The sequence below is a fragment of the Rattus norvegicus genome, chromosome 3, assembly GCF_036323735.1.
Source record: "Rattus norvegicus strain BN/NHsdMcwi chromosome 3, GRCr8, whole genome shotgun sequence".
NCBI classification, from domain to species: Eukaryota; Metazoa; Chordata; class Mammalia; order Rodentia; family Muridae; genus Rattus; species Rattus norvegicus.
Genome location: NC_086021.1, coordinates 85844812 through 85859032, shown reverse-complemented (window position 1 = coordinate 85859032; position 14221 = coordinate 85844812). Strand labels below are relative to the sequence as shown.

Genomic DNA, 14221 nt, shown 5'->3' with positions numbered 1-14221 from the left:
GAAGATATGGACACTTATTGCTAGTATTTCACATGAGTTTGTACAGCTTGAGAGCCACCATGATAAAGACAACAGTTACTGATTCCCAGGGTAGGCGTATGTGCTAACCAGATTCTTAAGGGCCTTGCAAAAGAGCCCGGTCGTAAGTCAGGACTTGGAAAGGCCATGCTACCCTGGTGTGGATGACCGAGCACTGCTGCAGGCCAAGGAGAAGATAGGCCGGGAAGACCAGGAATTGTTGCAGTTTGCTAGGTGAATGCTGATGAAAGCCAGAGCTGGACAGTGGCTGGATAACGATGGCAGGCAGTCTGATGGGTGATCATTACACTGAATAACCTATTACAAGATGGTCAGCAAATGCAGAATCCCATCTGAATCTTAATTCAAGTGTCCTAATTCTATTTTTATTTGGGATTTTCCTCTTTGGTTTTTAATGTTTGCTTCTTTCTAAAAAAAATTTTCTGTAATTTTGTCTTTTTCACTGTAACACAAATTTTCTTTAGTTTTATTGCAGGTAAACTATAATGAAAATGTTTTTTATTTTGTCTTACCCTATAAACTCATAGGTGCCTAAAACTACTATAAACTAATGAACAATACCTATAATAGAGTAGTAAAATTCTCTTTAAAAACAAAAAACAGGCTGGACAGATGGCTCAGTGGTTAAGAGCACTGACTGCTCTTCCAGAGGTCCTGAGTTCATTTCCCAGCAACCACATGGTGGCTCACAACCATCTGTAATGGGATCTGATGCCCTCTTCTGGTGTGTCTAAAGACAGCTACAATGTACTTATATAATACATAAATAAATAAATCTTTTTTAAAATAAAAAAAGCGATGGTTTTCCTGGATATTACTTATTTTCTCCACTAGATGGCGCTTGGGCACCTTTTAAAAAATATTATTAAAAGTGGTCATTAAAAAGGACCAGGACACCGCAATTATGTATTTATATAGTGTATAATTTTGAAACAAGCTCAAACTTCCTGGTTTCATGTAATTTTTGAAACTATGTTGTAGCTCTTTGGATATTTACTAAGAAACTTTAGCTAATTTTTGATGTATTACTAAAATGTTCAAGCCACTTAAAATGTACTGGAGTGCGAATATAAAATAGAGTGTACTAATACTAAGAAAATTCCTAGCATTTCTCTTGGGCCTATAGTAAGATTAGTAGCAATAGCAAGAATAATAAAGTTGCTGTCCCCAATGATAATATAACTTAGTAAGTTGATATAGCTCTGAGGGTAGATAAAATAGTCGCTGTTGAAGAAAAAGAGTTAATATAAACTGGTTGGCATCTCATAAGGAACAGCCAGTGTTCAAATGTAAATCTTAATAGGAAAGGCAGTTTTATTTCCCTCTTCTTTTTGGATACAGTCATGGTGGGTTTAACTGACTGCTAAGGTGTAAATATAAAAGGAAGATTACAAACCTGTTAATTAAGTGTCTTGTTATAAATGTAACTTTTATATTGTATTTTTGTTTAAAGAACAAAATTGAACATTTTGACCATTATTTAGTGCATAGTTCAAAGATAAGTACACACATGTTGCTATGTAAGGCTTAGTGTTTTCAAACTATACTTTATATACATTGTTTATGAGCTAAGCATCTACCTTTATTTAATTTTCGTAACTTTTAAAAAAACATGCTTTTTTTATCCTTTGTAAGGGTGTTTCGGTTACATGCTTGTCAGTGTACTGTGTCCATTAAGTACATTAAATGTACTCAAGTATCCATGGCTGCTAGAAGAGGCCATTGGATGGCCCTGAACCTGAGTTACAGACAGTCGAGCACCACCATGTGGATGCTAGGGTTCCTATCCCTGAAGAGCAGCCAGTGCTGTCACCATGTCACCGTGGAGCCAGCTCCAGCCACATATGTGCTTTTTTGTGTTTAATGTCCACTTTAGATTCAGATTTTTTTAAACTCTTTTGAAGTGCTGTGGTTGGACTAAGGGCCTGTGACCTGCCCGTCCAGAGCTCTGCTGAGTGACATCCCAGGTCCCTGCTGTTCATTCTCTTAACTAGTTAGAAAGAGTTTTGTTTGGGAATTTTACTGGTTTATTGTAGCCCTACCATATTGAACATGCTTAGTCACACTTGAAAGCTTGGCTTGGGTTTTTTGTCTCTTTGGGGTTTTTGTTGTTGTTGTTGTGTGGTTTTTGTTCTCTTTTTGTTTGCTTGTTTTTTGTTTTTGGGGTTTTTTTTTTGTTGTTGTTGTTCTTTTTTTTTTTTGTCCTGTTTTTGAGACTTTTTTTAAAAACATATATACTTAAAATAATCTGTGTTCCCCAGTTTTGATGCAGTGCATATTCATGTACCACACCACATTTGACACAGAACATTTCCAGCATCTTTCTGTGCATCTTCATGGTAGGTTTCTCATAGCTCTTTATAACAATGATGTCTCGTCACTACAGTTTTAGCTTCCGAAACTTTTCTCATGCATATGGAATCATACTTTATAATCTTTTCGTTTTATTTCTTTCTGTTAGCATAATGTTGTTGAGATTTATTTTTGGTACAGATCAGCATTAATTCCTTTCTCTTCCTGAAAAATAATTCTGCAGTATTGACATATGAGTTTATCATCATAAGAGTCCATGTACCAACAGATCTGTCAACTGTCTGACTAGATGGCTTTCACGTTACTTTTTTGTTCTCAGAATCTCTCTGTTTGCCCTGAAGATGAATCAATCATCATGTCCTCCTTTGTTAACACCATGACTTCCCTAAGTGTGAAACAAGGTAAGAAAGCATGCTGCTGTCTTCCAGTTAAGCTTCAAGTTGGACTATTAAAAAGAGAATTTTAACAGTTAAATTTTATAAAATCGTTTTCTTTCATTTTTGGTTATATTGTATCTTTTACCTTTGACTTAGTTTACTTCTGTCAGAAGAAAGATTCCAAAGTGGGTTTCAGATGGTGTTCATAAAAATGTGTAAGAGTTATTTTATAATATTTATTACTTAGGAGAAAAAGACGAGTCTTCTGACAAAAAGGTGAAGCAGGAGTGCTGACACTGGCGTGGCTCTGCCCACCTGTGACAGCAGTGTGCTCTTAGTACTAAATGGCATGTTGATCTGCAGCCAGAAGTGCTGGAACCTCGAGTGCCAGCACTGGGGAAGCTGAAGCAGGCCAACTTGTCCCTGATCAGATAGCTAAATAATAATAGTTTGCAGTTTGTACCTGTCATTTTATATACACTGTCCTGTTTAATCCACAGCACTCAAACAAGTTCCTGCCTTTGTTTGTCAGATTTGGAAACTATAGGTATCCCTAAGGAGTCTGAGAGTTAACCTTTCAATTGTTTGTAAGTCAGGACAGTTATTGAAGTTAGGTGTGCCAGCTCAGAATCAGTGTTGTGCCCACACAAGCTGACCGTTGTTTGAAGCTTTGTAGTTTGTATTCTTTATAAAAAGATGACAAAAACCCTGAAAAGATCAGGTTGACCAGCATATATTTTAGGTCTGTCAAGCTTTATGCGTAGTATATAGTAAGGAGTCTGCTACAGCATGTAGTGACGCTTTGTTTGTGTGGCATTGTGCATTCTAGCATTCTGTCTGCACTGCTGTCCTATGTTGTCACTGTAAGCACATAAGACTCAGAACTCTTCAAAGGAAGCTGATGTCTCTTGGCACAGCTGCCTACTTTCCAGGCTTAGCTCTTACATTAAATTTTGTTGCTTTTATGTTTTCACTTAGAAAGTTCGCTTTACACAAGCCATCCTAACTAATTTTCAATGTGTTACTCAGTTAAGTACATTCAGTATCTAAGCACCAGTCTCCAGAGATTTTCTGTTTATGAAGATTGGAACTTTGGTGCTTAAACTTCATTTTCCACTCCTACAACCTATGGCAACATCAGTCTACATAGTGTTTTTGTAAATTTGCTTGAAAACACTTATTAATGGGGGTGTGTAGTTGTATCTTTGTGACTGTGAGCGAATGCTTTTTTTTTTTTCCCCTTTTCTGAGGGGAGGTCTCTTTGTCCTCCAACTCTTTACAAAATCCTACCTCACACCCCACCTGATCAATTAACCCAAACTTTTATTTCTAAATTACAGGACTATACTAGATTTAGGCATGAGCCACTGTTCTGGCTCTGGCTCATTGAACATAATGCCATCAGTGTTCAGCCATAGGTAGAATTTTCTTCCTATTTAAGGCTTTTTTTTCTTCTGTAATTATTGTGACATTTTATTAAATTATTTATTTTTAGCAAGCATGTAAGTTGCTTTCTGTTCGGGGTAATTTGAACTACTCTGGTATGACAATGGGTTGGTAAATAACACCTTTTTTCTTTTCAGTTATATACCCAGAAATTGAATTGTCTTATCTCTTTTTACTGTGTTTATTTTGGGTTTGTTGTTTTTAAGATGGGATCTCACTAGGTAGCTCTGGCTGTCCTGGAACTTACTGTGTAGACCAGGCTAGCCTCAAATTCAAAGAATTCTGCCTGCATCTGCCTCCTACTTGCTGGAATTAAAGGCCTATACTACTATACCAGCTATCTTAGCTCTTAAAGTATAAAATATAATTAGTGAATTGTAAAATCATTCATTTGTTTTGCCCCTCTTTTTTCTGTTATTGCAGTTGAAGATGGGGAAGTGTTTGATTTCAGAGGAATGAGATTAGATTGGTTTAGGTTACAGGTAAGGATAACTTGATTTGTGGTGTTTTGTTTTGTTTGAATACATTATAGTTTTATAACTTTATGAATTAGCGTACTGAAAAAATGTCTTATGTACTGAACCACATGAAATGTTTTCTAAATTATTAAACCTCTATATTTCTAACAAACCAATATAAGTTTTTAATAAAATAGGTTGGTTTTATAATATCCATAAATTTATATCCCTAGTTCTCTTGATTACCTGACTTGTATATGTAAATTTAATTTGAAAGCACAAAGTTTTTTTCATAAAGCATATTTATACTATAGCTATGAACTAACAAAAAAAGTCATTTGGTAAAAACTTGTACTTGTGTGCTATGCAGTGCTTAGTATAAATTGTACATCCATTATAATACCAGAGCAGCTGCAGACAATATGCAAACAAAGTTATGATATATTTCAATAAAACTTTATTTAATAAGCAACTGGGGGCTGGAGATGGCTCAGGAGTTAAAAGCACTGACTGCTCTTCCAGAGGTCCTGAGTTCAATTTCCAGCAACCACATGGTGGCTCACAACCATCTGTAATGGGATCCGATGCCCTCTTCTGGTGTGTCTGAAGACAGCCACAGTGTGCTCATATAAATAAAATAAGTAAATCTAAAAAAAAAAAAAAAATCCTAATTATCTTTGTGTATACTATAAACAGTAGTTGACTCTCTTTCTTGTTAAGTAAAAAGAAGGAGGAGTTACCTGTTTGAGAGTTTTATAATCTAACTATGAAGACAAGGTTTACAAAATATAAAAAGTAAAAAGCAGTTGAAAGTCCGAAAGACAGTCTGGAGAGAGGGCTCAGTAGATAAGAACATTGATTCTTCCAGAAAACCTACTTTGATTCCCAGCATCCACGCGGAGGCTCACAGCTGTCTGTAACTCGGGTCCAGGGCATGTGCTGCCCTCCTCTGCCTCTGAACACTCACTGTGCCTACAAATAGTGCGTAGACATGTGTCGGTAAATCCCCATGCATATTAAATAAATAGTAAATGTGTCAATCAGTCAATACATGGACTTTCTGTTGCTTTTTAAAAGGACTGAATTAAGAGATACCACAAGTGTGACTGTTAATTGCGTCATTACAAGTGAGAAAGCGCCCCTAGCATTTGTAGTAAACAAAGTGGCCAGGGGGAGGTGACGGGTTCTCCCGACACCATGTGCCATTGCAGTAGAGCAAAACCATCAGAGTTAGTTTTTGGAGAATTTTCAGTTGTGTGCTTTGCCCTTGCGGAGTCTTATCCAGTTTTGATTCTAAGATTGTTTTTTTGTTTTTTAAATGTTTTTTATCACATCATGATTCACTTTGTCTTTCTCTTTGGAATTCTTGTCTATGCATTATTAGTCATTGTCTTTTTCCAAAGGATCACATTTCTTTGTCACTTTAGACACTTACGCATTTTCAGTTCCTTTCCAAATGTTGTCTTCTCGTCTTCTCATCTTCTCATCTGTTTGATTGGTCCTTCTTTTTTTTTTTTTAAGATTTATTCATTTATTATATATAAGTGCACTGTAGCTGTCTTCAGATACACCAGAAGACGGCATCGGATCTCTTTACAGATGGTTGTGAGCCACCATGTGGTTGCTGGGAATTGAACTCAGGACCTCTGGAAGAGTAGTCGGGTGCTCTTAACTGCTGAGCCATCATCTCTCCAGCCCTGATCGGTCCTTCTTAAGCGGGGTTTGGGAGCACACTAATGTTTGCCTTGTCATCGGTAATGTTGGAAGGTTGTTTTCAGCCATTGCAGTTGGCAGTACTCCTGAATCTGTTTCCACAATGTTACTTAGATTCAGAGAATCAATTAATGAACATATTTGTCAAAGGCATGGCCACAATAAACTCCTCTTTAAAACAGATAAATAAAAGCAAATACAGTCATGCTTGTTTTTTTTTTTTATTTTTTCTGATGTATTTTTACACAGAAAATTGATGTTTGTTTCTTATTCTCTTCCCCTTCCTAGCAAACAAAAATTAAAACATACAAAACTGCATTTTCTGGCTTGTTGCTATAGTGAATGATAATGTCATCTACCTGAAGGCTTCTTACCACTGTAAGATTAGAGATTTAATTTTTAATCTCTTATAAAGCATAACTTAGTTTCTTGTCATTCCATGGGTGACAGGGCATGGAGTTCCAAAAGACCAGTGACTTGGTTTTTCCTGCATGCACACCAGCATTTATGCATCCTTTTCTTCTTGTCCTCAAGTTCTAAAGGGTAGATTAAGGCCTTGAGATGAATGCCTTGTATGCAGTGGGCATGTTTTACAGCTGAGAGATTTTGAGCTTGAGGAACTTCCTATTCTCTCAACAGTACACATACTTCTCACTGTTTTGATGCAAACATCCCTCACCTTTCAAGTTAGACTGCTATCCATGCAACCTCAATAAGCAGCCATGGGAGTGAGTAGCCTGGGTCGTGCACCTTTTTCATGTTTAACAAAAGACCGGAGTTAATGAGACCCACAAAGGAGTACCTCCTAATGAACGGCCAGGACTGTTGTCAGCAGCGGGGATTCTGTTGCCCATCACACCACATCATTTCCCACAGGGAATTACTTGTAATCTTCACTGTAGAGTAAGCCATCATAAGTTGTCTGACGTGCTGCCAGCATGGCCTTCTAATAGGCTTCTGCCTCTTGTGGCTTTCTAGCTACATCTATACTTCCTGTTCCTCCCATCTTCCTTGTACAGCCAACTTTCTTAAGTATGAACTGGCCACCATACAGAGCCCCCTGGTTCACCCAAGGTTTTGAGTCCTTTACGTGATGTACAATCTGATTGAGTCTCCTTCTTTACCAGTTCTCTTCTTCTGTTTGCACTCAAACTCTGCTCACTGTGATCAGTGCTTATCTGTAAGCATTGTGTTCTCTCCTGTCACTCTCCGCCCTTCTTAAACGGCCTTGTTCATGGACAGGATTCTGGTTTTGATTTGATATCCTAGTTATGGAGTTTCTCTTTCTCACTGCTTGAGAGTTTATTTAAGTCTTACAACTTTCTTTGTATGACCCATTTATCTTACTTGCATGTGTCTGTAGAAGTTATCAAATTAGTTTAGTCTATTATATTATCCAGTTTCATGTATGTGTGTAGATGTTTCCAGACAGGGTACACATATGCAGGGCAAGAAAAGACTCTTGGGAGTCAGTTTTTTCTTCCATCATGCGGGTTCAAGGGATTGAACTAGATCATTTGGATCAACTATAAACAACTCCACCTGTCAGCCAGTGCACCAGCTCCTGCTGTGAACAACTGTAGAAAACAATGTTTTGATACAGTACTCAAGTTTGAATGTTTGTCAGCAATGGGCTTTTTTTCCTCTGTACAGTAACAAGCTTTGAGTCATTAGTCTATTCCTAACTTGTGTTATTTGCTGTTGAACTGCTACAGGCATACACTAGTGTCTCCAAAGCTTCACTTAGCCTTGCAGATCACCGAGAACTCGGAAAGATGATGAACACAATAATATTCCATACAAAGATGGTCGATTCCTTGGTGGAAATGTTGGTGGAAACATCCGATCTCTCCATATTTTGGTATGTTGTAATTTTCCTTAAGTCTAAGCTGGAAATGTTTATTATGAAACTACCTGATTGTTTTCTGTTGGGATAGTCCTCAAGATAGTTCAGTATCATATTCCTAATCATAAAGGGAGCAATAGGCTTTTATCAAAGCTTTGTAACAAGCTGGGTGGCAGTGGTGGTTTGCACCTTTAATCCTAGTACTTGGGAAGCAGAAGTAGGTGAATATCTGAGTTCTAGGCCAGCCTGATCTACTGAGTGAGTTCCAGGACAGCCAAGGCTACACAGAGAAACCCTGTCTTTAAAAAAAACAAACAACAAAAACAACAAAAAACTTTGGAAGAAAAAGAAGCTTGCAAAATTGAGATTTTTATGTTTGGTTTTAGTTACTCCCAGGAGCAGCCAACTGTTCTGGTGTGAGCTTTCTTGCATTTTGTTTGAAGATGGGAGTCTCACATTAAGAGCTCGTTTATATATGTAGTCTGAGTGTAAAAAGGTTGTGGATAGGGGTTGGGAATTTAGCTCAGTGGTAGAGCGCTTGCCTAGCAAGTGCAAGGCCCTGGGTTTGGTCCCCAGCTCCGAGAAAAAAGAAAAAAAAAGAAAAAAAAAGGTTGTGGATAAATCAAAGAGAGCAAGTATGGAAATTAATATCTGATAACTTCATGCCTATAGTGTTAGACACTTGTGTCACAGAGATGTGCTGGCTGCTCCTTGCACTGTTGTAACTAAGCACAGCTTCTCCACACTTAGCACTGCATTCACTTTTCTCTCATTACCCTCTCCAGAAAACTTACTTCTTTCTTAAAGATTTATTATTATTCATTATCGATACAGTGTTGTGCCTGCAGGCCAAAAGTGGGCACTAGATCTCATTACAGATGGTTGTGAGTTACCATATGGTTGCTGGGAATTGAACTCAGGACCTCTAGAAGAGCAGTCAGTGCTCTTAACCACTGAGCCATTTCTCCAGCCCAAAAACATTTCTTAAAGAAAGGTTATGTTGCTTCCCTCTTGTCTAATATAGTAGATATTTAATAAATGTTGGAACAAATGACAGAGTGAGGTCAGACCCATAAACAGTAAACAAAGCCACAGTTCAGACTCTGGTACTTTCACTCTGTAGCTGTGTGGTACTAGTTTGGTTCCTTGCTTCTTGGCCTTGTAGAGGGGTAAATTGGGACAGCATACTACGTCGTGGTACTTGTGAAGCAATGAGTTATACCTGGCTGGACAGTGGTAATGGCGTCTAGGTACCACACAGAGAAGGTGGTCAGAGCTTTTGGTTTTAGCAGTTTGTTAGGGTAGCTTGTGTTACGTGTGCTGGAGAAGAAATCTCCAGGAACGAAGGCCTGCCTCTCTGAGAGACAGACTAGTCCACTCACTTTCGGGTTTACATTTTGGCTGTATGTTAAATGTTCAAGAATTTTAAGGTTATTTGGAACCATCTGTTACTGTCTCAAAGCCTGTCCTGGACAGAGGGTGAGACATTTTTGTTTGGATTCTGTTTTAGCTCTAAAAGTGCTCCTGTTGTGAAAGAATATAATCTTCCTGCTTTCTTAGAGATAAAGCATTTTGTACAATCTTTAAGTTTTTGTAATTGTCATATGTGGTTAATTTTCTTAATATTTTAAATATTAATGACATGATTGTTTAATTGGTAATATTTTTCTCAGTGATACTTTAAAGTAACCGTGGTCCCTATAATTGATAATTCCCTAACCCATGAGAAAGTTTGAAGATCAGAGTTTTGAATGTTGTGTACTTATATTCTATAGATACTGTATATTACCTGTAAAATGTCTTGATAGCATACAAAGAGTATTCTGAATAAATTATTGACATGCACAAGGTACTTTGAAGGGAAAATAACTATTCTTAAGGGTATAAATGGGATCCCTTAAGAGATTCACTTGAGTTAAGAGAATCAACCAGCCATGGTGCTGTATCATTTGTTTGCCTGTAAGCTCTGAGTGTAGCTGTTTGACTGTTTTCTGTCTCTCCTGACAGTTTTTATAGCCGTGCTTTTGAGAAGATGTTTCAGCAGTGCTTGGAGTTGCCTTCTCAGTCGCGATACTCCATCGCCTTTCCTCTGCTCTGCACTCACTTCATGAGCTGCACACATGAGCTGTGTCCCGAAGAGGTAACTGTAGCCGGTGCCAGGCCTTATGTAGTGAAGCAGTCACATGGGCAGCTAGCCAAATGTTTATAAGGACATAATTACTTAATTTTTCTTCTCACCTAAACCATCTTTGTATAGAATCAGAGAAATTCTTGAGTAGATCCATGATAACACAGTGAGCAGTAAGATGTATGATTGACACAAATAGGAATATATGTAGGTGCATAAATATGCACATATATTGATCATTTACCTTTTAAAATAACTGATATGGTTGGTATTACTGTTATAGATTTATTCACATATGCAGTAATTACATTTTTTACTGAATACATTTCATTGTAATACTGAAAGGAAGGACTTGAAAAATTGGGTTTATGGATTACTGACTTGTTAACATCATGGATACGTTAGACAGGACCCAGGTTTGCTGACACTTGTGAGACACACATAAACTCACAGTTGCTGTGGTGTGGACAACTAATCAGTAATTCTGCAGATCCCTAGTGTCTGTCAGAAGTGTACTGTGTATCAAAAGGTGCAAAGTTCTCGCTTAGGATAAGTTTCAGCGATCTGTTACAGTGCATGGTGACACAGTTACTAACAAAGAGTTGGGCATGGTGGTGTTCCCAGCACTCAGGAGGCTGGGGCAGGAAGATTGCAAATTCAAGGCCAGCCTGAGCTACCATGAGAGACCAGAAAATAGTAATGCCAATGAACATTTTAAAGAGCTAAAATGAATAGGTTTTTAATGTTCTTACTACAGAAATCAAGTTGGTAAAGTGATTGGATCTTCCTATAGTGTACATGCAGATCATAATGTCATGATGCTGGGAGTCCACAGTAGGGTACAGTGCTCTCTGGGTGTTCAGAGGCCCAGAATAAAAGAATAAAAGAAAACTATAAAACTATAAAAACATGATGGATCACATTGTATCCCCAACAGATGGAATTATCATTTGACAACTAGTAAGGAAATAAAATGAAAAGATGTTTTCTCTGGTCTTGAAAAAAAATTTTATAAGTGTGGCAAGATTATAAAGAATGAATACTGTATTTTTTTGTAACAGTTTTAATCTCTTAGAACTGCAAAATCTGTTGAAAAGAAATTTGAAGTAGCATATCTCTAGCTTATGAGTATTCTGTGGGAAGAGGACTTTGAGAGAGATGAGGTCAGAGGAAGCTTTCAAGAACTGAAAGCAAGACTTGTGTGACACATTAAGAGACACAGTCGAACCTGGTGGCCCAAGCCTGTTATCCCCACTACTTCAGAGGCTGAGGCAAGAGGATTACATGGTTGTTAAAGGCCAGACTAGGCAACAGAATGAGAGCTTGTCTCAAAATAAAAACAGGGCAAAAGAATGAAGGTTGAAGATGTTGTTTATTGGTAGAATGCTTGCCCAGTTAAATGTGCATGGCTCTGGGTTCAGTCCATTCCGTCTCCTCCTCCAACCCCCAACCCCAACCCCCAGTCCTGTAAGCTGCCTCCCCCCACACATACAAATTGACCAATATTTCATTATGTCTGGCTACAGTGTTTGGATTCCTCTTACAGTTTGTAGGTCATTTGAAATTAAATTCAAGGCTTACAGATTTAGGAAAGATGGTCTTGTGAGTCAGATATTTCTTTGTTCTATACTTTTATTTCAACAACATAGAGACTTTCTGTATGTTACACGAATATGAAAGACAGAGAAGGAAATTGTAAAATTTCTCATATATAGTAAATTTATGACTTCATATACAAAATATTCTAGCTATTGACAAAAATCCACTAAATAACTACAAACCACCAAAACTAAACAAACACTGACTCCTGTAGAAATAAATAGGTTGTACATTATAACAGTAGATAGATATAAATATATATACATACATACAGGTATATTAATAATATCCTGAAATGAAGCACATCCTCCCCACTCTTACCAAGTTCAAAGAATTTGTATTCAGTTTTGTTTGTCTTCTTTTCCCATCTCCAGGAAGCAGGAAAGGAAGAGATAATTTCAGAAATGTTCAATGTCTCCTTTATTTTCCCAACTTGATTTCTAATACTTTTTTTATTGATGTATTTGAGTATTTGTGTGTTTATTACAGAACTACATCAGAATTTATGTATTAGATGTAAACATTCAAGTGATTTAAGATGAGAAAACTCTAACATAAATCTACACATATGCATCATGTACCCTATTTTTAAATATCGAAAGAGTAGATTTGGGACATGGTGAATCTGAGTGATGGAATGTATAGTTTATTATCTCCCTTTTTGAGATAGGGTCTCAGTCTTGTGATCCTTCTGCCTCAGTTTCCCAGTGCTGGGATTACAAATGTGTGCTACCATGCCTGGCTAAATACATAGCTTTATGCTTTATAAAGAGAGATTTTAGAAGATTGTTTTTAAATTATAATTTTCTTTCATAGTTACAAAACACATAATATTTTATATGAACACATAGAGCTTAATTTGGGTTATAGAGAAAGCAAGACCATATACTTCCCCAGCCCTACAGCAGAGTAGGACTTTCCCTGATTTCATGGTGTGTAGTTTTGTTGAGCTCATGTTCTTGTGACCTGTGTTGCTTCCGTCCTCTGCCCACCAGCGCCATCATATAGGGGATCGTAGCCTTTCCCTGTGTAATATGTTCCTCGATGAGATGGCCAAACAAGCTCGGAACCTCATCACTGATATTTGCACAGAACAGTGTACTCTTAGTGACCAGGTAAGAATTGAAGTTTTTCAATTATTTCTTCTCTCAGTGTTAGAATTAACCTCAGAAAAACATCTATGACTCTGCCAGGCAGTGGTGGAGCACACCTTTAATCCCAGCACTTGGGAGGCAGAGGCAGGCAGATCTCTGTGAGTTTGAAGACAACCTGGTCTACACAGTGAGTTCCAAGAAGACAGTCATCCCACACGGAGAAATCTTATGTTGGAAAAAAAAGAAAGAAAATATCTGTGTCTTCGTCTGTAAAACCTGCCCCTGTCTCCCAGATTGCTTGCAGTATAAAACCTTAGCTCTGGCCTTACTCTCAGGACCCTCTTGACAACAAAAAGTACTATTTACTCTGTACTACTAGACACTGAACAGATTTAGTTTCTTCTTTATAGGCTATTTACATAATTATACTGACTGCTGTATATCTTATTCCATAATCGCCTAGTATGTTTTTATTTGTCTTTTGAGTAACCCTTGGCACTTTAAAGTTTCTGCCTCCACCATGCTGTGTAGGGCCTGTGATCTAGATAGGTAAAGTACCTCCTGCATTGCACTGCTGGCCTACTGCTTGCTTGTGCCAACCCAGCCAGCCGAGGTATCCTGCAGTAGTTTATATGTTCAGAGAAGTCCCTGCAGCAGTATAACATCATCTTTACCCAATCTCAGTTACTGCCGAAGCATTGTGCCAAAACCATCAGTCAAGCAGTGAATAAGAAGTCAAAAAAACAGACTGGCAAGAAAGGGGAACCTGAAAGGGAAAAGCCGGGTGTCGAGAGCATGAGGAAAAACAGGCTGGTAGTGACCAAGTAAGTCTTCTACTTCTCCTGTATCTGCTCTGGTGGTGATTCTTTCCTTTTGTGGTGTTAGAACTAAGACATTGATAGGAATGAAAGAGATTTTATTTTCTAACACTTCCCAAACATACATAACAACAAAAATCTTTTAAGTTTGATTTGCTGTTAGTGCTAAAATGTAGATTTTTGAACATACACTCATTGTGCCATTGCTGTGAGAAGGTACCCAACCAAAGTGATGTAAGGAGGAGGAGTTTATGTTGGCTCTCAGTTTGAGGGTACAGTCCCTCCTGGTAGGGGAGGCAGGGAGGCCGGAGCTTGTGGCCATGGACAGACTGCTCTGCAGCCAGGAAGCAGGGGGTGGAATGTTGGTGCTCAGCTCGCCCTGACACTCTA

At 38.0% G+C, this 14221-nt stretch overlaps 1 protein-coding gene across 6 annotated transcripts in view; it reads left to right on the top strand.

Annotated features, from left to right (window-relative positions):
- Nckap1 (NCK-associated protein 1) overlaps positions 1 to 14221 on the top strand; it is a 74416-nt gene that overhangs the window by 39716 nt on the left and 20479 nt on the right. For all 6 annotated transcript variants that reach the window (XM_039105741.2, XM_039105743.2, XM_039105742.2 and 3 more), the window contains 6 exons: positions 2672 to 2753; positions 4599 to 4657; positions 8062 to 8207; positions 10200 to 10332; positions 12915 to 13034; positions 13698 to 13837. In XM_039105741.2, coding sequence (XP_038961669.1) covers positions 2672 to 2753; positions 4599 to 4657; positions 8062 to 8207; positions 10200 to 10332; positions 12915 to 13034; positions 13698 to 13837 — 680 coding nt within the window. The remainder of the gene's footprint in view (positions 1 to 2671; positions 2754 to 4598; positions 4658 to 8061; positions 8208 to 10199; positions 10333 to 12914; positions 13035 to 13697; positions 13838 to 14221) is intronic.